At 40.4% G+C, this 26665-nt stretch overlaps 1 protein-coding gene across 1 annotated transcript in view; it reads right to left on the minus strand.

Moving 5' to 3' along the window:
• LOC127621454 (voltage-dependent L-type calcium channel subunit alpha-1D-like) overlaps positions 1-18725 on the minus strand; it is a 63537-nt gene extending 44812 nt beyond the window's left edge. Inside the window, exons 1-3 of the mRNA XM_052095046.1 lie at positions 18704-18725; positions 13628-13940; positions 12443-12548 (exon numbers count right to left, since the gene is read on the minus strand). Of these exons, the coding sequence (XP_051951006.1) occupies positions 12443-12548; positions 13628-13940; positions 18704-18725 (441 nt within the window). The remainder of the gene's footprint in view (positions 1-12442; positions 12549-13627; positions 13941-18703) is intronic.
• Positions 18726-26665: the final 7940 nt, after the last annotated feature.

Genomic DNA, 26665 nt, shown 5'->3' on the forward strand with positions numbered 1-26665 from the left:
AATAAAAAAAAATACTAATATTGTCAGACAATGATATGTTCAGCAGTGATATATCATGCTTCCCTAATATAAATATACACATGCACAAAGCAGCACGTAGTACTGCAATAGAGTAACACAAAACACACTGCGACAGAGCAGAGGTGGGGCCGGGTCGTGATTTTACACACCCGGACCCTTATCAGGCTAATCAAGTCTCCGAGAGGAATAAAGGCCGACTGCGGATGGTGTGGGAGAGAGAGAGAACGTTTACGGGCAGCTGTCCATCATGTGTGTTTGTGTCGTTTTAAGTTTTTTATTAAAATATAATTTATACTGTCAAGCCGGTTCTTGCTTCCTCCTTTCCATTCAGTCCCTTTACACACACATATCAAAATAAACAAACTGTACATACTCCTTATCCAAAACAAGCAATAGCACAACACAAACACAGCATTTAGTTATAACAGAATGATTATTTCAGAAAGATTAAGGCATTTTCTGGGAATTAAACATGTTTCAGAATAGAGGCAGAGCTGGATTGTTGAATGAGAAGAGTTTATTTGCACACTCCTCTGTCCATCCCATTTTAACGCAGTTCAATGGTCCTCTACACAGAAATGACAACAATTCCTGAGGCACTCGAATCAGTCAAATCAAAAAGCTACTGCAACAACACTGCAGTTGTTTGTGTGTGTATATTTGTTTCACCCGACTAGGATTTCATATATTTTTTAAATATTGTCATTTCAAATAAACATGGAGATTGAGAATGTGCGTATATGCAAGAGCCATTATAGCATGTGTGTGTGCATAGGCAAGTGTGTGTTGTAATGTTTATAGGTGCACGTACTATAATTGGCGGTGCTGGTATGAACTTATGACCTGTTCATATCACCAAACAGCAAGTGAAAGAACAAAATGAGAGAGAGAGACAGACAGAGGGATCATGTAATCCAGTCTTGAGCTGGGCCATTGGACTTTCAAATGCGGAATTTGTTTGCATTTCAAAGGATTACTAATCTGTCATCCTCTCTTCTCTCTCTGCTGCTGGCATACAACAGTAGCCTGTGCACTGTGGCAGCACACAATTGTGCACACACACACGAACGCACATACAAATACACACATACTTCATCTATATAAATAAACATATACGATGAAACATCAAACCATACCTCAAACATCCCAACACCATCTGTTGAAGTTCATAGACTGAGACAGAGTAGGATGGACAATACCATATGGGTAATAATAACCACACACACACACACACACACTGCAATATTTGATTTAATGTAAAATGGCATACAGCATAAACTTCCATGTTCTGGACCATATGCTTCTTTCAGATGTTTTCAAAAGGTTTTTGCACACTAAGAGGAACAAAAATGAACATCCATGAACTATTATTTTAGTACTTTTGAGGAAGAATTTCCCCTTATAATAATTTGTCCTAACAAAAATTTTTAAAACAAACCCTAAACAATCTCAGGTTGTATACAACAAGTAATGACTTATGGTTCAGTAAAAAACTGCCCCAGCTGGTTAAGTGAGTGGGTGAATTACTAAGCGATTAAAAACAACAGTTCAAGTGAACAGACTGTTTATGACCGATTTATTAGTATCTTTTTTTTTAATTGTTTGTAATAAAAACTGGTTCTCGATTTCCAACCATATTAATTTCCTCCCATATATGAGCAATAAACCATTGCAACATTCATTATGTATCTGTTGCATCACGTTGTAACTGAATGATTGATGTAATAGCATAATATACACAGAGTGATAAATGTCTTAGAGTAATGAACCAAAGATAAGTGAAACCAAGATGATGGACTGTAAAATACAGCAAAAAAATATGGCAAAAGGAAAGAGCAACCAGTTCTGTGACAGGACAGACGGAGAGCAAACACGCACACTCATTAAATGTCCCCTCTTAGCACCTGGACTCCAGGATATGGCTTTAAGCATTTGAACAAAGATGGAGAGCATGAGAGAGAGGGTAAGAAAGAGATAGATGGGTGAAGGGGGGAGGGTGATGAGAGACAGGGGAGGAAGCGTAAGCTGCTTATCAGAACCAAGAGCATTTAGAGCAGCAAAACGAACAGGCATCTACAATCTCCCCTGACCACCACTCTCTCTTCCTCTCTCTTTTTATAACCCAGTCTGTCTCTTTATCTTTCAAATCATTTTGTAGTCTTGTTATCCTCCAAACAAGCCCAAAGGTAGAAAGCACTGCGCGTTGATTTAACCCTGCTTGCACTGTTAGCCCATCTGAATATTAAACTTAAAACAATGCTATGATTTGTTCACATTATGCATTAGTTTTCCCAGTTTGAACTAATTTAAAGTAAATAATTTAGAGTTGTCTTTTGTTCTTTCATTGTATAAATGTAATATATCCCATATGAGTGTTCCTTTAGCTTAACTGGTCGAGCATGGCACTAGCAATGCCAAAGTCAAGGGTTAGAACACACATACTGATGAATGTACTTTACTGTACATCTTAAATGTACCACAGTTTGCTTTGGATTAAAGCATCAATGCGGCCCTGTAAAGCATACTTAGAACATATCGAAGTATTTACACTTAGGCACGCACCAGCAGACACACAGCACAAGCACACACATCTCTGAGCTGTTGCTAGAGTTCGTGCATCCACGAGAAGATTGCGCATCCACCCGGAGATCACACTTCTACAGGCAAAAATAGTCATAATTTAATTGTATCCACTCCACATCTGCTGTTGAAATGTTTGCTACATTCTCTTCTCTAGAGAAATTTTATTCAAGCTAACTAACAATGGACATTGGATAGCTTTCTGAGATAAATGAGGAGCACTGATCTGAGGAAAGACGCTATATGCAGTGCCCCAATTTATTTTGACAGCAGCTGAAGCAATTTGACAAAGCATTTAAAAGAAAAGTAAAAAAAAAAATTTAGAGTTTGAATCTCATGAGAACATTGACATAATTTGATGGAGCATGTCACATATTTCTTTCAGAAATGCTCACCCCATCTGAAACAATTCCACTGCTTGAAAGGCAGCACTGTACTGAAATTCCTCTCGTATATTTCTTCTGCAATTATTTTAGCTTGAACCACATAAAATACAATATACATTCAAACTATTTTTGCTATTTTGTGCTATTATAGTTTCCTTATGACTCAGTACATTTGACGTAGTGTGCTAATGCACATGGGGTGTCCTTCCACACAACCAAGTTGAAACCTCTCTACAATAACAAGCTATGGTGCTTGAGCCCCACCCTTTTAGGCGTGAAGTCGGGAGGGTTCTTCATGGCAACAAGAAGACTCTACGCTCCCATGTATGTTCCAGCGAACATCAATCCACTTCGCTGGTGAACGGGCCAATTCAGCATCCTGGTTACCCGCAGTGCTTTGGTAGGATTTGAGTATCCTTATAAAGCAGTGGTATATTGTGTGTATAAAAACACAGATCCGGCAAAACATTAAAACCACCTGCCTAATATTGTGTAGGTCCCCCTCGTGCTGCAAAATCATCACCAACCCGCATCTCAGAATAGCATTCTGAGATGCATTCTGAGATGCTAGTCTTCTCACCGCAATTGTACAGAGAGGTTATGAGAGTTAGACTTTGTCAGTTCGAACCAGTTTGGCCATTCTCCATTGACCTCTCTCATCATCAAGGCATTTCCATCCACAGAACTGCCGCTGATTGGATATTTTGTTTTTGGCACCATTCTGAGTAAACTCTAAAGACTGTTGTGCATGAAAATCCCAGGAGATCAGCAGTTACAGAAATAGTAAAAACCAGTCCATCTGGCACCAACAATCTTATCACGGTTGAAATCACTGAGATCACATTTTCCCCTATTCTAATAGTTGATGTGAACATTAACTGAAGTTCCTGGCCCGTATCTGCATGATTTATACAATGCACTGCTGCCACATAATTGGCTTATTAAATAATCGCATAGATGATTGTTGGTGCCAGATGGGCTGCTTTGAGTATTTCTGTAACTGCTGATCTCCTGGTATTTTAACCCACAACAGGTTCTGTGGAAAGAAATGTCTTGTTGATGAGAGAGGCCACCAGAGAATGGCCAAACTGGTTCGAACAGACAAAGTGTACAGTAAATCAGATAACCGCTCTGCACAATTGGTGAATCTTACCATCCATAGTCTCCATGAGAGCTGACTCTGCGTGGGTGAGAATGCTATTCTTCTCACCACAATTATATCTAAAAGTGTTGTTTACTGTTCGCATCTTTTTAAAGATGTCGTTCCGTAAGTGTTCCTTGTGCGAGAGGCACATCCAGCCATCAGATTAACATGAAAGCTGCATTCTCTGTCTGGGCCTCACCCACGCAGAGTCAGCTCTCATGGAGACTATGGATGTAAGATTCACCGATTCGCATCGGTGGATCGGCTTAAAAGTTAACGATGTGATGCATCGATTAAAAAAAATTGTGCATCAGATACAAGTTGGCATTTGTATCAGGAAGCATCATTTCTAATATATTTGCATCGGTAAAAAAATCTTTATTTATATATAATAATTAGAAGATGCGCTATACTTTTATTATTTAGAAAGTGACCAATAATTTGTGATCAATATTTTATATGTAGACTGATTTCTCCTCTCTAAACTGTTTCTGAAGCACGTTCTCTCATCATTACTGATGCTACGTGAATATGACATATCACAACACTACGGAGACCGAGGCGTGACCTGAGAGTCACATAGAATATAGATTAACAAAGCAGAGGTAGAGCTGCATCTTCCACCAAATAATTGCAAAACCAATGTTTGGAAACACTTTGGGTTTATAAGAGAGGTGGAAATTGTGATAAAATTTTGAGCCACCGGTGAGGCTACGCAAGCCCAAATGGAAGCAGTCCTATCAGTACATACCCCTTCCCCCTTTGAAGCAGAACGCAGAGCCCGCTGTTCCCTCCGGGTCACACACCATTGTTCCCCATATCTCCAATGTTATTTGTCAGGAAAGGAATATTGCTGTTCACAATATTGTTCAAAATATTGTTTATGTGTCTTACATTTGTATGAATGCAGTAAAAAATGCAGAGCTCAATGCACATGCATGAGATGCTCACACATTCTCAATAAAGAGCTCTTTTCCTCTTCAAAGCCCACACATTGTGCACAACCGCTTCCCACTGGTGAGCGGCACATTATATCATACAATGAACTAACCGCAAACAAACAAATTGCCCTCTGTCCCGTTATGTGGACGCATGGCAAGCCCTTATGGGTATTTCAGATTGGGTGCTCAAAATGATCAAACATGGGTATACGATCCAATTTGCATGCCGACCACCCCGTTGCAACGCCGTTCTCTCTTCCACAGTTTCCTCCGAAGACGTGCCAGTGTTATGAGCTGAAATACACAATCTCCTCATGAAAAACGTGATGGAGGTTGTTCCAAATTTTCAAACCCAAAAAGGGTTTTAAAGCCATTATTTACTTGTCCCAAAAGAAAGACGGTGGCTTAAGCCAATCCTAGATCTGAGACAATTGATTAGTGCACTTGCAAAGCATCAATTCAAAATATTACTCAGAAAAGGATCTTATCGCACATCGACCCACATGACTGTTTGCGTCGATAGATCAGAAAGATGCATACTTTCATTTTTAAATTTCAAGTATAAATTCAAAGTCCTTCGAGCTGACAGTCCTTCGGGCTGTGTCTGGCTCCTTGCATGATCACAAAGTGCATCGATGTGGATCTCACTCCTCTGAAACTGAGCAGCGTGCGTATTTTTTAACTACATCGACGATTGGCTGTTACTGGCCCAATCAGAGGCAATGCTTGAGCATCTAAACAGCTTGGGCCTCAATGTCAACTGGGCGAAGATCAGGCTCTCCCTCAGACAACAAATCTCTTTTTTGGGAGCCTGCCTCGACTCCGTGAGTGGGCATGCGCACCTCACGAGTGACCACGTTCAGGCCACTCTACAGTGTCTGTCTCATTTCAAACTGTGCAGCCTTGAAGACTTTTCAGTCAGAAATATGTCATGTCATGTCATGTTCTGGTTCACTCAGACAGCATGACAGTTGTTGCGTATATTAACCGCCAAGGCAGAATTAATTCACCGTCATTGAGGAAACTGTCGCGTCACCTCCTCCTGTGGAACGAGCGTCATCTTCTTTCCCTGAGAGTGACATATGTCCCTGGCTGTCTGAATTATGGTGCAGACCATACTGAGTTGTATGGGAACGCCTCGGTTATGTACACAACCTCGGTTCCCTGTGACAAAGGGAACAAGACTTTGCGAACGCTGGCTACACTACAAGTTCTTTTGAGGTGCAAGCAATTCGCTCCTTGTCCCTTTGTCAGAAAATTCAGAAGAATGGTGTTTGTGCGCCTGCTTTTATAGTGGACAGCTTTGCGCCTAAAAGGGCAGGGCTCAATCACCATAGCCAATATTAGAATATTGGTGTTATTGTAGAGAGGTTTCAACTAGGTCGTGTGGAAGGACTCCCCATTTATGCGTAAGCACTAAATGTCTCGTTCCCTTCATCTCATGGAGCCAAGGTTATACAGTATAATATTAAAGTTTGAAAATCTCAAGTCAAGCGTGCTGAGTGTTATGACAACAGCAAAGTATATGGCGACTCTAATGCTGCATTTTATTTACACAGAACCTAAAATTTACAAACACATAAAAAACTTTAAAAACCTAAACAACTAAACCTAAACTTTACAGTAACACAATGCTTTGCAAGTAGTTGTGTTTTCTTCTGGAAATACAAATCTAGTTCTGTATGTACTGTAATCCAGTAGATTATTATTACAACCACACTGTGTATGAATGCAGAGAACAAGTGATGTTCTTAGTTATGAAGTTTCCTTAAAGAGATAATTGAAAAATATTTTTTTCTTCATCATTTATGAAACCTAATGTTGTTCTGACCACATTTTCTTTCTTCTGTTAAACAAAAATGTGATGCAAGACAAAATGTCTAAGCTTTTGTTTTCCTTTCCTTGTACAGAAAACAGAACTTCTTACATTCAGCCTAAGATCTCCTTTTGTGTTTTATAGAAGGAAGGAAATTACACAGGGTATTTTTCATTTTTGGGTAAAATATTCTACATAGCATTCATTCATTAGTCTTCCTTACAGTAGACTGCTCAGTTGTGGCTCTTTGCTCATTTTAGTGCCACTTTCTCTTTCTTTGCAGGCAAATTCTTTTTCTATAAAAAGAAAGTGACACTCTAATGGGACAGGCAGGAGGCAATGCCTAAGGAGGGTTGTGTCCAGGGTCCTGATCACATACAACTTGATTTATCTCCTCTCTCATGTCCTGTTTTTCTCTCACAAGCCTTAGGAAAGATCCCCTCCGCTATACAGAACTTAACAACACGTCCTGCTTGGTTTCACCGAGCATTTGAGTTCAAATAAGCCACAATCACACACACTCATACACTCAAAATGACAGTGGGACAAATTACGAGACTCACATGGACGATTTCATAGCGCTATGAAAGTGCTAGTGTGCAAACTGAGATGCGGAGAAAGGATTTCTGGACTAGAGGCTTTTAAAATGAAAGGTGTTTAATTTGGTGCGACCCCCACTTAGAAGTAATAGCCAGGGGCAACTCTGATTTCTCTCGGTACTCAGTGACCTTTGCATGCTTATGTAGCCTCACATTTGTCGCATGCCTCAATGCAGCCACGGATAAATCTGTCATTGCATTTCCTGCATGCAGCTGTGGCACAAACATTTAAAAGGAACTTCTGCAAGCAAATTAAAACACTGTAGTCTTTAACACAGGGGCTGAGATGACTTGTAGACTGATGCTGTCACATTCCTCTGTTGTCTAACCTGTGTTCTGTGTCTCACTATTCACGTTCATGTCATGTTTCCTTGTCAGCTCCGTGTTTTCCATTTCACCCGTCACCGTTCACGCTCCATGTCACGTTTTCCTTGTTGTCCGCCCCGTGTTTCACTGTCCTTGTCTAAAACTACATTTCCCACAATTCTCGGCTTCCCTCACTGCCTGCACTCATCATGGTTCTCACCTGTGTCTAATCCAGTCATCACTCCCTGTGTATTTAAGCCCTGCTTTTTGTTCACTCCCTGTCGATTGTTCAATGTTCATGTGTGCACTGCACATGTATGTTCCTGGTTCATGTTCCCGGATGTCAGTTTATTCGTTCGTGGTTTCCCTGCCCTTCGTGTATGTTTTGATGTTATCTCGTGTTTTAGTTTCTCGTGTATGTTTTGATGTTATCTCGTGTTTTAGTTCCTTTTTCCCCTCATCGATCTTTATTTTGTTCCTGTGTTTGTCTGATAATCTTGCTTGTAAATAAAGTACCGCAGTTGGATCCGCACCTCCCGTCTGCCTTGTCCTCACTTCATAACAGATGCCTACTGATTCTATTCTATAACTGAGTTCACCTGGGCATCACTAGAGGTGGGGGAAATATCTTATTGTTCAAAGAATTTTACCTCATGATACTATATTGATATTTTAACGCAAATAATTAATAGTTTAAGTTACATTTAAAAAAAAAAATAAAGAGATTAAGCACCACTCAGAGCATGTTTGTAAGAAGACAAAATGTACTGCTGCATTAGGTCAATGAAGAATCAATTATTTCTATTTCACTAATATGTATACTTGGAACAAGCTTTTAAAAATAAGTATATAACTTATTATGATGTCAGTACTGATCCTCTTACAGCTGAACTTTTTGAGTTCATGTAATAATAAACACACTGGAACAAACTATGCTATTCCCTCACATTTCTTTTTTTTTTTAATGACTCTAATGTTCCCATGCTTAATGGTACTTTTATTGCTCTATGATGAAGTAAAACAGGAAGTTCAGCACTTGTTCAGCAAAGCACTTAAGTCCAATGAAGATGAATAAGAAACAAGTGAGTAAATATAAATATATCCATTGCTGGGTAGTAATGGATTACATGCAATCTGGATTATGGAATAAAATTACAAAAGTGTCTTCTTTAAATGTTTTCAGAAGAGAGGGAGAGGGTTGTGGAACTGCACACACATACTAGCCACAAGCCAGGTGACACAATTAAGATGAAGCAGTCTCACTCAGCATTTGACCACTGGATTTACAAAAAGCATTTCACTTTTAAGGAGACACAGGGCATTAAAAAACATTACTGTGCAAAGTAAACTCTGCCTTCCAAAACGTAATATCCTAGCCGCTGTGATTCCCCGTCAAATCTAAATAAGCATTTGGTGTGCTTGCATGTTTTTCTCAAATTTATATTGAATGTCTTACCACCTCTAGGGAACACATTTAATTATTATATGAATTATCACTCTGTTTATCATATAACCATGTGTCACTATGTCTTTGGAAATGTTTTGTAAATCAAACGCATCACAATGCCCAAATACCCGTCATTTCGGATTCACAACCTAATCCACACATGAATGCCAAGAATGAATTAGCATGGCAAAGCTACTTTTAGATTCAAGAATTGTTTTTGTACTTGATTTATATGAATGTGCTTTTGCAATAACTTTTGAAATGTTTTATTCACAAATATATAACTAGTCTCATCTGTTACCTCACATGGATGGCATTTGTAATGCTGAAATTGCTGGAGTAAGACCACATTTGGAGTAAAACTGGATTACAATTCTGAAGTAATCTAGACAGTACTGAATATACTACGGTATTTTTGATGATATATTATGGTATTACCAGGTCCCTGCTGATTCTCACCCCTATTGGTAATGCAGGACTGCTGGTGTATGCGATTGAGAATTGCTGTTGAGTGAATCATGTGACACTCTCTAAGGGAAGGGAATCAAAGGTTGTAGGAGGTAAAGGAATTTGTGAGGGCTGCACAATGGGATTAAAGAGTAATGCCACATCATCAAACAGCAAAAGAGAGGTTTTCACCTTAAAATGTCTACCTGATGTTCAGATTCTAATATTTAAAATACAAAGCTTTCAGATATTTGATATTGGGACAACAGTAGGACTCAAAATAATGTTTTGACTTCAATGAGAAAAATGACTAAACTCTCCTGCTAATAATATATGTAAAAGTACATTCTAAATAACATGATTTTATAAAGGACATACTTAGGTATTTGATTTCTGATGGCTATGTAAGTGCCAAACTGAACTGACAGACAACAAATGAATGAATTGACTCATTAATAGGCTCAAGCTGACTCTTTTGTTATTGTATGGGCTAATTTTGAGGGAAAACTCTATGGAATTCTGCAGAATGGATTTAAACATTGTATAATATGGAAAATGGTGCTGATAGTTCTATACTCTTATTTGTAGCAGAAAGAATCATACAATTAGCAAAATATCAAATTATCATACATGCAAGGTGTGTGAAAAGAGTACAACTTTTGTAAATGGCAGATGTTGGAATTCTGCAGAGTTCTGTGAGAAATTTCCATCTGGGCCTACTTATTAAATTGTTTTCTTGTCTATTTGAATTGTTTTTCTATTTCAAAATTACACCGAAGTACAGGAGGCTGAAAAACATCGTAAAGTTGACCTCATTCAGAAACCATGGTTGTGCATGATAACATTCAGATTGAAAACCCAGGTCCGTAGCCAGCCTATTGAAAGGGGGGTTCTTTTTCAAAAAGTGGACCTTTTTGCAGTTTTTCTCCTCCTTTTGTATTTAATTATGAGGTTCAAATACTTCATTTTGGTGACCTTTTATGCACTAACTATCTGTATAGTCCTTTACATAAATATTTATTCAGGGCTGTGAAATTCTTAATAAATAAAAGTTTTTGTTTTTTTAAATAATATCTGTCCTTGAAGTAATCCAAAAGTAATCAGTTACATTACTTTCATATTGTGGTACTTGGATTACGTTACTGAATACTTTTTTATGAAGTAATTTGTAACTGTAATGGAATACATTTTTAAAGTAACCCACCCAAGCTTATGTATAACAACCTTACCCTGTTTGCCAGTTTTTTTGAACATATGTTCAATATTCTGCGACAATGACGCTGCTGCCTGCTTTCTCTTCCGTCTCTCCTGCTCTTTTCGCCCCATACTCACTATTTGATTGTACAGCCTGATATAAAAACAGTCAAAACACCTTTTTTGAAGCTTTGTCAATGACTAAACACTCATTCATTAGATGTACATCCAACTTCACTCAACTAGTACATACTCGTGACCTCATACATCCTCACACTATCAGTGAATCGGTGCAAAATAAACTCATAACAGTTAATAAATAAAGGATAACACGACACGCATAAAAAACACTCTAACTCACATTAAGACATAACACTCTCACATACTAGGCATCGTAAATCAATTAAATCATTCCAGATAACTTACCTCAAGCGGTCTGCTTTGAAGTTCTCAGAGGAATAAGATGTGCACCAAAGGAGAAGCATTTCCATTGGCTCCAGTCTGCCGGTACTGGCCAATCACAAAAGTCGATATTGCACAGCCAATATCACTGAATATCCAACTATGTTTTATTAGTAATTACACTACGTTTATATAGCTATTATATTGTAGACTATTGAGTGTATAAAATATAGAAATCCTTTTAATAAAATATATATATATATATATATATATATATATATATATATATATATATATATATATATATATATGACAGCCCCAGTCTGTATTAACTTTTGTTGTGTGGCAAAGACCAGACCAGGACATTCTGTAAAATATGTTCTTGCGGAAGCAAGAAAGCAAAATGAGGATAAGCAAATTAACACAGAATTTTCATTTTGGTGAGAACTATTCCAAAGCAATTGTGTTTAATTTAGATATAAATTATTATGTATTTCTGACAAACACTAAAAAAGAGTAGAGGGGAAGAAAAGCTCAAATTTATGACAACGGAAACAGAAAATGGGCACCTAGTGAGCTTCAATACCAAGAAACAAACCAGACTGAGACCAGAAAAAGACCAGAAGCAACAGGCCATTGGATATTACTAACATTACATAATCACAGACACATACATGATTCTGGCTGCACCTGAGATCCATTACACACCTCCCAAATGGGTCAGCAGGAATTCGGTCAGCGCTCTGATCTGGGCACCATCCCAGTATCTCTGATTATGAAAGAAAACCTCGGAAGGGAAATCCCTTTCCCTGTCCCTCACTCTGCTCTCTCTTGTTGCTGTTGCACACTCTTATGCTACAATACATAACTTTACACTACAAATCTGATTTTAGATGTCTATAATGCAATAGAGCCAATTTAAACTGATGGATGTTACAAAGAGAAACCCATAAGATAACCCAAATACTACAATAACTGACACTTAATTTACAGTTAATTGCAAAACACAAAATGTAGTATCTTTTTGTGAATGTTCTTCAATCTCTTTGAAAAAAAATCCATTATCGGAGCTGAACTAAAATTTTGTTCACCCCAATTTCAACCACTCTCTCTCTCTCTCTCTCTCTCTCTCTCTCTCTCTCTCTCTCTCAATACTTACTAGGTCATGGTTGGTGGCATTTGAGTCATCTTCAGGAAAAGGCTTAGAGACCCCCAAAGCAACACAATTAGCAAAGATGGCCAGAAGAATGAAGATATCAAATGGTCTGGAGATTTAGATGTTAAGGTAAAATTCAATTGTACAACTCTAACCTATTATAGTCATTATGTTCATAATGTAATCATTATAAAGTGAGTTAGGAGACCAAAAAATGTATTTGATCTTACTCGTGTTCACAACAAATAAAGGGTAAATGTTTCAGCAATCAGGGATTTTTAAAACAATTTGCTTATGTTATCACTTTAAATTGAATTGGTTAATAGTTTGTTAATAATGTTAATACCACTAAACAAAGTTTAAATGTGTTCTCAAAATTTATGATGTTTATAAATTTTTTTCATACATTTATTGCTGTCTCATTCATGAAACTCAAGCAGAAAGAATTTTGGTGTCAATAATTCGTAAAACTATTCTTATGTAGATTGCAGTGAATTCAACAGTTCACATGTATGTTTTTAAATGGATAGTTCACTCAAAATACACATTCTCTCATCATTTACTCACTCACTCATGCCATCACAGATGTGTATGACTTTCTTTCTTCTGCTGAACACAAAAAATATTTCTGCTCAAAATTACACCAACATACAGTGGGCTGAAAAACATCTACAAACATGTTGACCCCATTCAGAAACCATGGTTGTGCAAGATTAAAAACATTCAGATCAATATTTAAGTCATTTTAATATCAATCTCCAGTTTCACTTTCACTTTATTTTTCTTTTGTTTATTTTTGCGATTTGCATTCTTTGTGCATATCACCACCTACTAGGCATGGAGGAGAATTTTTTATCTTAAATACTGATCAGTTTCTCACCCACACTTATCATAACAATTCTGAATATTTGGATTTAACAACTGGAGTGTTATTGATTACTTTTAAGCTGCCTTTATGTGATTTCGGGGCTTCCATTTTGGTCACCATTCACTTGCATTGTATGGTCCTACAGAGCTAAAACATCAGTGATGGCATTAGAGTGAGTAAATGATGATAGAATTTAAATTTTTGGGTGAACTATCCCTTTAAGAACACAGAAATTCTTTCTGCTCATGATTCATGAATAGGCCAATCATTATTATTAGTAACAATTGTTTTCAGTCATAAATTGAGTTGTTAATGGATACTTCCATTCCACAAGGTGGAGGGCAGCTCTGCGGATGGGGTTGTTCAGTTTAAGGCAGTAAAGGGCTCTAGGGGCACGTTGGACCTGGTTGGAGCCCTGAACCTGCTTCTTCATATGCTGACTCTTCTTCTTCTGTGTTCCAGTGGAGCTGGTGGTGGAGTAGAGTGTTTCCGTGCGGTTCATCTTCGACTGCCCATTCTCCTCCCATTCATCCTTCTCTTCCTCATCACCCTTATCATCCTCTCCTCCTCCCTCTTCTTCCTCCTCTTCCGCTTCACCACCACCCTCCTCATCCTCATTGGAGTACCCATTCCCTAAAAAGGAAGGTTATGTTTGGTTAGTAGGAGTGTTCTGCAGTCTTTACATTTATTTTTATTGTATTGATAGTCCCATCCAGTGGTTTTTAACTGGTAGGTCACAACTAAAAATGTGTAGTAGGTCAGTTCTGATAGGGTTATGGACAGCAGGGAAAAAATCAACCTGGTCTTATGAAATTTTCGTGACAATGGCAACATTTTTGCACACCAAAATTACATGCTTCGTTGTACTCAGATGAGGTTTTTATGGTGAATACAGTAATAGATGGATGTTTTAATGAGTAAAACATTCCTCCCTAACCAAAAACTTTAGCCTAAACCTAACCAATAGTGTCTTAAAAGATAAATGAGAGATGAACAAAACAGACATCACAAGCAGCCTCAAGAATGGACACAGAGTAGGCGTATAACACTTTTCCTTGAGCAGAATATTGCACTACAGATCGCTAAGTTTGTTCAAAGGGGAAAGCGAGACGTGCATGGTTGCCAGATTGCACAAAATAAGTGTAAGTACATTGTCACCTTGTCTGTTCTGCTTTTATTTTGAAAAGCGCCGTTTTCTTCTTCTGATGTTTTTTTGTGAAGCTAAACTTCCTGCTACTCTGTCTTCAAAATGTGGTGCTCGCGCATCGTCGGAAGAACGGTAAAAAACTTGTAATCACGTTAGTTATTTATCATGTTCATCCATTTGAATCTTGTAAAGAAAGAGTTTACATTGTGATTTTATAATTTTTGTATTGTTTGTACATGTTATTTCTAAGAGCTACGAACTATGAGTGTGTGTCGAGCTAGAGAGCATGATAGCTGATGGGAGAAACTATTTGATTAGCATCCTTGGAAAGCGGAATGAGGTATGAAAGAAAAAATGTGTCTAGTGTATTATTATCAGAAGGGATTTTGTTTAAGGAAAAGAGAATGTCATTACTTCATTTGTTTATGGGTTGTCATCCATTTTATATGTCATCAATATAAAAGCAATATACTCTTTCTGTGAACAACTATAATATATTGTATTTCATTTAAAAGCATGTGATATTTATTTGTCATAAAGGCTTAAAAACATTTCATTTCATATTCATATTGGTTATTATTTGTATTGGGGGTAAACATGATCAATATGTGAATACAATTTATGTGCAAATTATTTGTGAAGCTACATAGAAGCATTTTGTATTTCTTCTGTTTTATTCTGTAGTTTTCACGGTGTTCACGGTGTTCATGGTGTTTATGGTGCACGTTGAGAGGAAGAAATAAATAGACACCCTTTTGAAACTCTCTGCGTCTTGATCAATAAATCCAAGGGGCCGCTACAACAATAGCATTAACACAAGCATGAGTGCGCACGCCTGGGCCCCAATCAGGCTAATCAGCCGAGGAGAATGATAAAGATGAGCCGGATGCGGCAGTTCGGGAGAGAGAGAGACACAAGCAGGGAGAGAGAGAGAGCCACAATCAGCTGCCGCATCTGGCACCCTCCTCATCATTATTTATGCAATTACAGAATTGTCAAAAAAGTGTTTTGCATATTTTTGGTACTAAGCAGTCCATGGTAATATCCTTTTAATGTTTGATTTTAAATAATTGTATTTACTTTAGTACATAAACCATTTTGGAACTGTTTTGTGTCACCACTTGATGCCCAATAAAATCTGGGTTCTGAAACAAAATCAGTTGAAACCACTGATCTAATCAAGACATTAGTACAACATGTATTCCTGGTAATCTGGACACATAGATGGAGAGTCAGAGACATGAGTAAGTAAAAACTATGGAAAGTCTAATTACTCTGGTCATATTAAAGAGGGAGCGAGAGATAAAGAAGACAAAGCTCTGTAATCTGCCACACTCTCTAATGAACAGGAGGGCTCTGCACTAGGTGAAGAGAACCACACAGTAACAGCTGTGACCTACTTCACAGTGTGAGCAAAATGAGAGGGGGTGCAGAACGGGATTCTGGGCCAGCGGTTTCATATTTGAGTACCTGTGGACTCATGATGATGTTAGCCTCCAGCACAGCTAGCTGTCAGCTAACAGAAACAATCGGGTGGGGGAGGGGGAAAAACAATTTTTATCATTATTATTCTCATTCTCCTTTTACTTTTATTTTTAAATGCTTTAATATCTTATTTGTATGCAAACTTTTTGTCAATATGAATTGAATGTACAAATATGTCTCATGCCAATTTAGCACATTCAAACTGAAACTGAGACAGGGAAAGAGAAGACACTAAGTTGATAGCCAATTATAACTTCATTATAAGCATACCACCTAAGTGGACCGAAGGGAATCCTATCAGCCGGAGATAACAACCATCAGTACTTTCATTGAAAATGTTAAATGGGTAGGCAGGAGACAGAAATAAACTCCTGTCTGAGGTTTGTACAGTGAGCTATCACAACTGCTGCTGTGGGCTGATAAAGGAGCCATTCTAAATGGAAATTGAGGGGCCAATCTAGCACGTCATTAAAAGATGTCATTATAGAAAACGGTACAAGTTTTTGTTTAGAGTACAGCTGTGGATATCCCTGACTGTAACAACTAAAACAGACAGACAGACAGGCTTTCTTCTGCTTTTGATTAGAATTGATTTTAAAGTCTTGAATGGTAAGTATAACAGGTGTACTGTACTGTACTGTATGTGTCCAAACTTCAACTAAAACCAATTGGTTTAACCAATCTCGTAAAACCAATCAATTATCTGTCTACTTCTGAATATAACAAATAAAAATAATTAATATATAATTAGGAACTATTTAAACTCGTCATTATGTTGTTCAAAAGCCTATGTGACTTTCTTTTTTCCCTGGAACACAAAAGTTGCTTTTTTTCAAGAATATCCTGGCCACTCTTGTCAACGAAAATGAATGGGGTCTGTCAAGCTACAAAATGAAAATAACAGAAAGCACCATAAAAGTGTCATAAAAGTATTATATATGAATCGTGCACTGTATTCAAAGTCAGCAAACACTAGATTTCTGTGAGAAACAGACAAAAATGTAGGTTGCTATCCATTGAAAATCTATAGAAACATGGCACCATAGATGTCATTGTGGTTTAGTCACGAAACACACAAGAACAGTTGGAGAAGGATATAGCTACAGACAGAGCTCCAAAAAAAAATGCTAGAGCTCCAAACCACCATTAAAGATATAGGGAGCCCCTTACCTAACCCTTTCCCTAACCTTAACTGTGAGTGGAAGTGACACCCCCTTTTGGAGTTGGTACAATCCCTTTCTGGAGTAACCCCACCCTTTTTGGAGATTCTGCCCCATAACAACAAGACAAGTAGGTCCTGCAGCTACTTTGTCAGTTGTGTCAATAGTAAAAAAAAAAAATTTGACACACCATCTTTTGCAGTCCCTTTCAAAACTTAAACAGAGAAAGTCTTATGAACTACTTATATACAATAATTTTATGATACTAGGGTGCTTCTGGTTTTGTCATTTTGGAGCATGACATACCCAATCCCTGGTCACTTATATAATAGGGAGAAGAGGGCACGGGATGTTCTTCAAAGAACTCACCATAGGTATTAAATGGAAAATAGAAAGTCATATGGGTTTAGAAAAACATCAGGGTGAATAAATGATGACAGAATAAAATTTTTGGGTGAATTATTACTTTAATTTCCACCTCTAAATCACTGACCTTGATACCGACCATGATTATGATTAGAATTACAACCATAGCTGCTGGTGTATGTCATGCAGTATTGAATAAGTTGAAGCTTTTATATATATTCTATTCTATTACCTTGTTAGATTGACCTCTTAGTTCTCACTGGATTGTGTCTAAAAACCTGGCTAACCTTTTTTAGGCATGCATAATTCCTGCGTCCTTACATGGCAATAATATTACCATGCTGTAATTACAACATAATTACACAGTGTTTAATATGCACAAGGTAAATTTGGGAGTACAAACAGGTGGTTCCATGAATAATTTGAATTCATTATAAAAGTGTTTACTCATTCAGTTAACATCAGATGTTGTTGTTATTTAATGATGGATGATTGAATGATTAATGATTGATGCCATCCAATATGAGTAGAATCAGAGGTGTCTCCTCTTTTTCTTATTTAAGTGTTAAGATACAAACAAAACTCACATGCAGACTTGTTTCTAAAAGCTAAAGGATTTGGCTCTTGGGCTAGTTAGGGATCAAAGATTAGGCCCACTTTTAAATTAAATGTGATTTAAATGATTTAATCAAACTTATACCAGCAGAATATGCATTTGTTGTCTTCAGAGTCCAAAGGGAAGCCCTGCATTACACTCTACTGTGTGCATTAACCTGCACTGCTTGCTATGCACTATTATATCATAGAAATTTCACAAATAATATATGTGATTGCAATTGCTTATAATGAGACATCAGAAGCTGGTTGTGCTCTGAAAATGACCCTGCGGCAGAGAAACATCTGGTACTCCGAACGAGAAACATTAATTGGAAAATCAAATTCATAATTCCATCACAGCTCTCCTCCAGGCAAAACCTTCTTATTTCATTATAATTACAATTTATAACATTGTTTTGTTCCTGTAATTAGTACAATTCTCAATATGCCTGACTGAGGAGATGCAGTTACCCATTATTTGAAAACATATCAAGTAATAAAAAAAAAAACTTGTTTAAAAAAATGGTTATGATTATTTGACAACTTCAGCTTCAAGTAGACAACCTATTGTTAGCCTATTTTAAAATTGATATACTAAATAGTAAAATATTTGTATGAATAAATTCCTTAATAAAACTTACTTTTTCGGTTCTCCTCATACATGTCGGAGATTGTCACTTTCGACTTACTGGAACAGAATGCATGATCCTCTCGGCAGTTTCTTCAGTCACATTTATGAGACCAGTTCCCAAATGTGCTTTCTATAAAAGCGATAAGTTTTCCAGTTGTACAATCCTGGGTGGTGTCCAAAGGTGAAGGCTTGTCATACATGAATCAATTGAGTTACTTTTAGATGCTTAAAAATATCAGAAGTGTCTATTTATTTCCCGTCATCTAAGAAGATGAACGTTGAGAGCGTAACGGGGGGAAAAAACAAAACAAAAACAAAAATATAGTCGTCCATAAATATAGCGCATCCTCTGTTCTCTATCTATCTCCGCATTGAAGCCATCAATTCAGGATTAAAGAAAAAAAAAATAGTCGTTTAAAGGGAAAGGCAGCATAGAAACGTATTAAAGGAAGGGATATTGGGCAAACAAATTTACGTAGTGTCGACAGAAAATGTGGGCGAGTCTTTGCTCATTTGCTCGTCAACACTGGATAAATTATCGCAAGAACAGTCACACGCGCTGCCTTTTTGACAGCGTCCTTGCGGTCTTGCACATACACAGAATATCAGTTATTTGTATTCATTCCTATATTCTATGTTTATGTTTGATATTTATATTTATCAATATTTGAATATGATTTATTGACAAAATATAACATAAAGGTTGACATAGAGCAGGGTCCGTAATCATCAGATTAACCCCGTTAGGCTACGGGGTAAATAAAAACATTTTTTTTTTTTTTCATACAATGATGAATATGAGCTGGTTCAACAATACCATAAATGCTGTTCAGCCTGGGAGATGGACATAAATAAGGTAAAATAAAGGGTATATGACATGAATGGAAATTCGGCTGACCTAGCTGCTTTTAGTCATTGCTTTTTTCTGTTCTTGACAGGAAAAAAAATTGTTTGGGCTGAGAATCGACTCCGAGGCATTGGGAATTGAGAGTCGACTCTAAAGCTTGGAATCGATTCGCTCAGGGAAATGGACTGATATGTTAATTTTCGTGACCACTGAACTACTACACATTATAGAAGCCTTAACAGCAGTAATTCAATTCACAAAAGGATTATAAAATGACTTCAACTAAACGATCATTAATCTGATTCTGAATCTTTTGCAATTCGTCAGCCATTAAATGTGCTCCGTTTGTTTGTATGACGCAATCGCTCAAGCCCTTCAACACATCGGACAACTGCTTTCCAGACCTGGCAGTAATTTACTTTGGATCATCAAACTAATAATCCAATAAAATGGAAAATTGTTGTATAATAACAACTTCACTGATGTTACAACACCTGTCTGCAGGAGATGGCAGAGGAGGATCAAGTAACAGTGAGTTAGCTCGCAGTTCACATCAATAAATCGGTAGGTTAAATTTTAAATGATGAATGGACTGCACTCATAAAAGAAAGAGTCTAGCATCTTTATTCAATCTTAATATTTTTACACTTATTTACTTATTTTACTATATATTTGTTTTTAATTCCTTTTAAACGATTTTTACATTAACATTTTATGAAGAAAAAAAATCTAAATCACAATTTTAAATAGGACCTACACATTATGAAAAATATTGTAATATTATATGTAATAAACCAGTACAAAAAACAGAATTAAAAAAAATAAATAAAGTGTATGTTTGGACATTGTTATTTAGTGTAGGCCTGCAAAAGGCCTAGTGGGAAACTGCATACTAATATAAACCTCTTTATAAAAAGATCTACTGATCGGTGGTTACAGGCAATTTCAGAAAAAGTTCCCTCAAATGTATCCCGAAGTAGGCTATCCAGAAAAATAGAATGCATTTTGGGATGTGCATCTATAGGATCAAATTTAAGAAAATACCTATAATTAGTAAATTCCATCCACTCTATAACAATTAGTTCAAAGGACGTTTTATAAGAGCTGTTTATTATTAGATTTAAATTTACCTCAATTTTTAATGGAATCGAAAAAGAATCGAATAATTGACTCTTGGAATTGATTCCGAAAACAAGGAATCGGAATCGACTCCAACATTTCTGGAATCGAACAGCAAACAGATGTCTCCATCAAATAATCAAAAGATCAGTGCCCAGTTGCATAAAGCACCTTAAGTTTTTCCCATAAGTGTAACACTTAATGCACCCATTAACTAAGGGTATGACTTGAGAGTGTTGCATATAATCCCTTAGACACTTCTCTCAGGTGCGGGAAACCATTAAATGTTTTACTACAGTGAGCCAGGTTTTACCGTAATACAATACTGTTACCATGGACTTCACGTTCTTCACTGATCTATAATATTGACTTTATATATATATATATATATATATATATATATATATATATATATATATATATATATATATATATATATATATATGCAATTTTAACTCAAAGAATACTTTAACTTCTAACTTTTTTTATTATTATTAATTTATTTTCATTTTAGTGACTAATACAGTTTCTCAGTATCATTATTGATGTGTAAATTATTGTCCGACCTCTCAACTGCATTGTCATATGACACCTGTTACTTTTCTATACGTTGTTGTGAATGTGCAATTACAGTCGTATGTGATTACTGCAGATTACTGCATAAACATTTTTAAAACTCATTTTGTGGAGGTTACTCTGGCAGGTTTTCATTTGTTCCTCAGGTACAATCCTCAAAATTAATATATTAAAACAAACTTTTTTGTGTACAATTTTTGAATAAAATTAGTGAGTAAATTAGTTTTTTATATGGAGCAATTAATGGAGGATTCTGCTCTTATGGCCAGCGAGTGTCCATTTCAGGAAGTCACCTTTGATAGTGAGTAGTGAGGTGAATTTGAGGTGTTAGATGTGATATTAGATTGCCTTTCATCGTGTTAGCGATTCCCCATAGTAATTTGCATTGGTATTCTGTACTCATCAACTGGTTCTATAAACTTCCTTTTTTTAGAAACCTTGTAACTCTTAGCCTGTGAAGTATTACTACCCTTAAGGTTTACTTAGGAAAATGGCAGTTAAATGACAGTTAAGGGGCTTTATGCATCACTTAATGGAATAGGTGTCACTGCCATTCCATGTTATTTGTAGACACGTGTTGAACCATAATGAGATTTTCCATTATACACAAGTCCAGTTCTCTTACGAGAGGTTCTCTCGTATTGTGTAAGCTAGCTTACGCTACGGGAAAGATTCATCTTTTCTGAGATATTGAAGCCAAAAAATTATCCTTAATTTTTTATCCATTGTCAACGCAGTGCAGCAGCTGCATACCTTGAGCGGGCTAGCTAGCGAGCTCATAGGTTGCTCTGCGGCAGCTGCTGCAGCCTATAGACGAACTTGAGTGAACTTGCGTCCAATGACAGGCGCCCGCGCCATCACTGCATCAAAGCCCGCCAAAATGCATATAAGGGTAAGTTCGTAGGCTGGAAACCTGATTTTCATCTATTCAGCGAAGCTCTTCGCATCTCTGAACTGCAGAAGCCGTTCGAGGGGCATTTAGCAAGCTTGGACAGCGCTCGAAGAAGCCGGCCGTCTTCGCCACCTTCAGCCATCCTGCGAGCTACGCCATCCGGCGACGTATCCTTTTTAGAGCAAGCAAGTTCCTCAGCGAACTTCACAAAAAGAGCAACAAGCGTCTTTTTTAAGATGCCTCGCACCACCTGCACCTCATGCCGCGCCCCTCTCAGTGCCGGAGACCGCCACCTCATTTGCGCTCTCTGCCTGGGACTGGAACATGCAGAGCTCGCCCTCGCTGACGGCGGATGCGACCTCTGCGAGGAGCTTCCGATGTCGACCCTGCGGGCTCGACTCGAAGCACTCAAAACCGAAGCCGCCGCGCTGCCTTTCGTTTCGCCGCGCAGAAAGAAGCGCCGCTCCCAAAGGCTGCCGGAACCGGTGTTAGAAGCGACTACCTCGCCGGAGCCTCTCCCTCGAGCCTCGCTTTCACCCTCCCCGCCCTCCCGGGACGCGCAGTTGCCGCCGAGCGGCCGCACTGTTGCCATCTCGGATGACGAGGCGGAGGATAAGGGCTGCTGTTCCATCATGGCTTCGGACAGCGAGGAGTGGTCAGGCTCCGAAGCCTCCTCCTCGGCCCAGGAATCCAGCAGGACCCGCGCCAGAGTCGAGGAAGAACTAACGCGCCTCCTCACACAGGCCGTCGACCGCCTCGGGCTCGAGTGGTCACCGCCCTCTGAGCAGGCTCCCAACAGATTCGACGGCTGCTTTCTTCAGAGCCGTCGCCACGCGGCGCCCGCGGCCCGGGCCGCGCCCTTCCTGCCGGAACGCCACGCCGAGCTCTCTAAATCGTGGAACGCGCCTCTCTCGGCCAGGAACCGATCCCACGTCTCCACCTCTCTTGCTCTGGTGGACGGCGCCACCGAGAGGGGCTACTCTTCCATCCCCCCGGTCGAGGATTCGGTAGCAGCACACCTTTGCCCGCCCTCCGCGAGATGGCGGTCTAAGCCGGTGCTCCCGTCTAAGGCCTGCAGAACTACTTCCGCCTGTGTTGGCCGCACCTATGCCGCCGCCGGCCAAGCCGCATCTGCTCTGCATTCCATGGCCATTTTACAGATCCTCCAAGCGGACCTTCTCCGAGAATGGGATGAGAAAGGCAGGCACCCAGAGGCTGTTTCAGATCTAAGGAGCGCGACGGATCTCGCCCTTCGCGCCACCAAAGCTGCAGCTCAAGCCCTAGGGAAGTGCATGGCCGCGCTGACTGTGACCGAGAGACACCTATGGCTAACACTAGCCGATATGGGAGAAGCTGAGCGCTCCACGTTCCTCAACGCGCCGCTCTCTCCGTCCGGTCTCTTCGGTTCCGCGGTGAGTGGCATTGTTGACTGTTTTTCGGAAGTCCAGAAAGCCACCCAAGCCATGAATCTCTTCCTGCCTCGTCGCGCTAGCTCCTGTGCAGGCCGCCCACGTGACCAGCCTCCTGCACGAGCCTCTTCACAGCGCCCAGCCCAGCAAAGCCAGACTTCTCAGCGTCGACAGGGCGGCCGCCCTAGAACGCGCTCAGACAGCCGCCGCAGACTGCCGCCCCCCTGCGGGCCTCGGCCTAAGATTGCGCTGAAACCTGAGCAACCGAAGTCCTCCTAGCTTTGTTAAGGAAACGACGGCTCAGTCCCGCCGTGGCCGGACCACCGTCAAAGCTTCGCCCCCTGTCAGTCCCCTTCTCTCAGGCTACTGCAGTGGTGGATTCAGCAGCCAACAAGCCGGTGATACTGCCCGCTTGCCTGCACTCAAATGCCGTTTTCACGGCGAACAAAAGAAATTTTGTGAAAAGCAAACATGCCTTATGTGTAGAAAATGTGCCCACAATCCAGTGTTCACCCCTACACACAAGCATTACACTTCCCTTGTCCCTATCAGAGCCCACTCACATAAAGCAGGCACAGCCAGCTCGAGTGTTAGAGTCAATAAACGCGCCCACGAATCCGTGCGCGCGCCCCTTCTCTGCCCGCTCTGTCACACGGCCAGCAAACACCTCTCTGTATGTAAGTCCCATGCCCGTGACTATGCTCGCGCATCACTTCACAGATGTGACTCTTTCCCCATTCACCTCAATCGGGAAGTCACTCACAGAACAGCCTGTCCCTGCTGTCTGCGAGCAGTCATGCATAAGCACAGTAAGCGCGCTCACACATACTGTTCAGCTCGCTGTGTGCGTCAATCAGTGCGACTTGGCCATTCACCCTCTAGCGTTACGCTTCAAAGCGTGGAAAGCTATCCCAGGGATTTCCAAATGGGTGTTAAGCACAATAAAACAGGGCTATTTGCTACAGTTCGATCGCCACCCTCCCCGCTTCAGAGCGCGGCTCGAAACTACTGTGAACACAGAAGCAGCCTGCATGCTTCGTTCAGAAATAGCAAACCTTCTGTGCAAAAGGGCCATAGAGAGAGTGCCACCTTCTCTGAGCGAGTCGGGGTTTTACAGCCGTTATTTAAAGACGGCGGCCTCAGACCAATATTAGATCTCAGGGTTTTGAACAAGGTGCTCGCAAAAAGACTGTTCAAAATGCTTACAATCAGGAAACTCCTCGCGCATGTGCGCCAGGGGGACTGGTTTATTTCTCTCGATCTGAAAGATGCCTACTTTCAGATTCAGATAAATCCCCGTCACAGGCCATTCTTGAGATTCGCCTTCGACGGCCAGGTTTATCAATACACCGTCCTTCCGTTCGGCCTGTCTTTAGCACCCCGTACTTTCACGAAGTGCATGGATGCGGCGCTCGCACCCCTACGGAGTCAGGGCTTGCGAATTCTGAACTATTTGGACGATTGGCTGATTTTGGCACAGTCACATACGGAGCTTCTGTCTCACAGGACAGTTCTCCTCAGTCATCTGAACAGTTTGGGCCTTGCAGTCAATTGGACCAAGAGCTCACTACAGCCCAGTCAGGCAATTTCCTTCCTTGGAATAGAACTAGACTCCATGGCGATGACGGCTCGCTTATCTACACAGCGCGCGCGCCGTGTTCAGCGACTAGCCGCGTCCTTTCAGATGAACAGCCTCAAGCCTCTGAAAAAATTTCAGAGAATGCTGGGTTACATGGCTTCAGCCGCAGCAGTACTTCAGCTGGGCTTACTGTGCATGCGCCCGCTTCAGCATTGGCTAAACACCCGCGCGTCTCGCCGGGCTTGGGCCACGGGCCGCCAGCCGATCAGAGTGACTCAGACCTGTATCTCAGCTCTGCAGCCCTGGGCAGTGGCCGAATGGTATCAAAAGCTCCTTTACATAAATTGTCTGGAAATGATAGCGGTCGAGTACGCGCTCGTGCGCTTCCTCCCAGTCATTCAGGTTCACCACGTCCTGGTCCGTTCGGACAACAGATCTGTGGTATCCTATCTAAACCGTCAGGGCGGTGTCAGATACAGGAACCTCTTCCATCTGACAAAACGCATACTGAGTTGGTCCCAGTGCCACCTGCGCTCGCTGAGGGCGACGCACGTGCCAGGCCACCTGAACGACGGCCCAGACAGACTGTCCAGAGACAATATTTCCCCAGGGGAATGGTCCCTGCACGCTCAAACAGTCCAGAAGTTATGGAGTATATTCGGCAGAGCAGAGATAGACCTCTTTGCGTCAGAAGAGAACTCTCACTGCCCAGTATTTTTCTCGAAAGGGAGGGCCAGCTGGCCCAGGACTGGCCCAACCGCCCGCTTTACGCCTTCCCTCCCGTCTCGCTATTGCCACAGGTAATGCAGAGGATCAGGGAAACGCGTCACTCGGTGCTCCTCATAGCCCCAGCTGGGAGAATCAGACATGGTTCCCGGAGCTTACGCGGCTGTCACTGACAGCCCCGTGGCCCATTCCAGTGAGAGCAGATCTCCTCTCTCAAGCTCGCGGCACGATCTGGCATCCCCACCCAGAGCTGGGCTGCACGCGTGGGTGATCAGCGACTACCCGTCGCTTTGCCAGAAGGAGTAATAAACACTATCATACACACTAGAGCCCTTTCCACGAGAAGACTGTATGCGTCCAAATGGTCTGTGTTTTCAAAATGGTGCACCGACAGAGACCTGGACCCACGGACATGTGGGGTGTCGTCGCTGCTCGTGTTTTTACAAGAGCTGCTGGATAAGGGCAGATCCCCATCCACGCTCAAAGTGTACGTAGCGGCCATCGCGGCGTTCGCTGAACCCCTGCACGGCCAGTTACTGGGAAAAAATTAGCTGGTCATCCGCTTCCTCAGGGGAGCTAGAAGGATGAACCCCCCGCGCCCCCCTCGGTTCCTGTCTGGGATCTTTACGTAGTTCTCGAAGCTATGAAAGCCCCCCCTTTCGAACCACTTCAATCCGTGGATTTGAAATACCTTTCACTCAAAACCGTTTTTCTGACTGTCCTGTCATCAGTTAAACGTGTGGGAGACCTTCACGCGCTGTCTGTCAGCGTTGCGTGTCTTGAGTTTGGACCAAGTGACTCCAAGGTCATTTTAAAGCCTAGAC

The sequence above is a fragment of the Xyrauchen texanus genome, chromosome 27 (assembly GCF_025860055.1).
Source record: "Xyrauchen texanus isolate HMW12.3.18 chromosome 27, RBS_HiC_50CHRs, whole genome shotgun sequence".
Taxonomy (NCBI): domain Eukaryota; kingdom Metazoa; phylum Chordata; class Actinopteri; order Cypriniformes; family Catostomidae; genus Xyrauchen; species Xyrauchen texanus.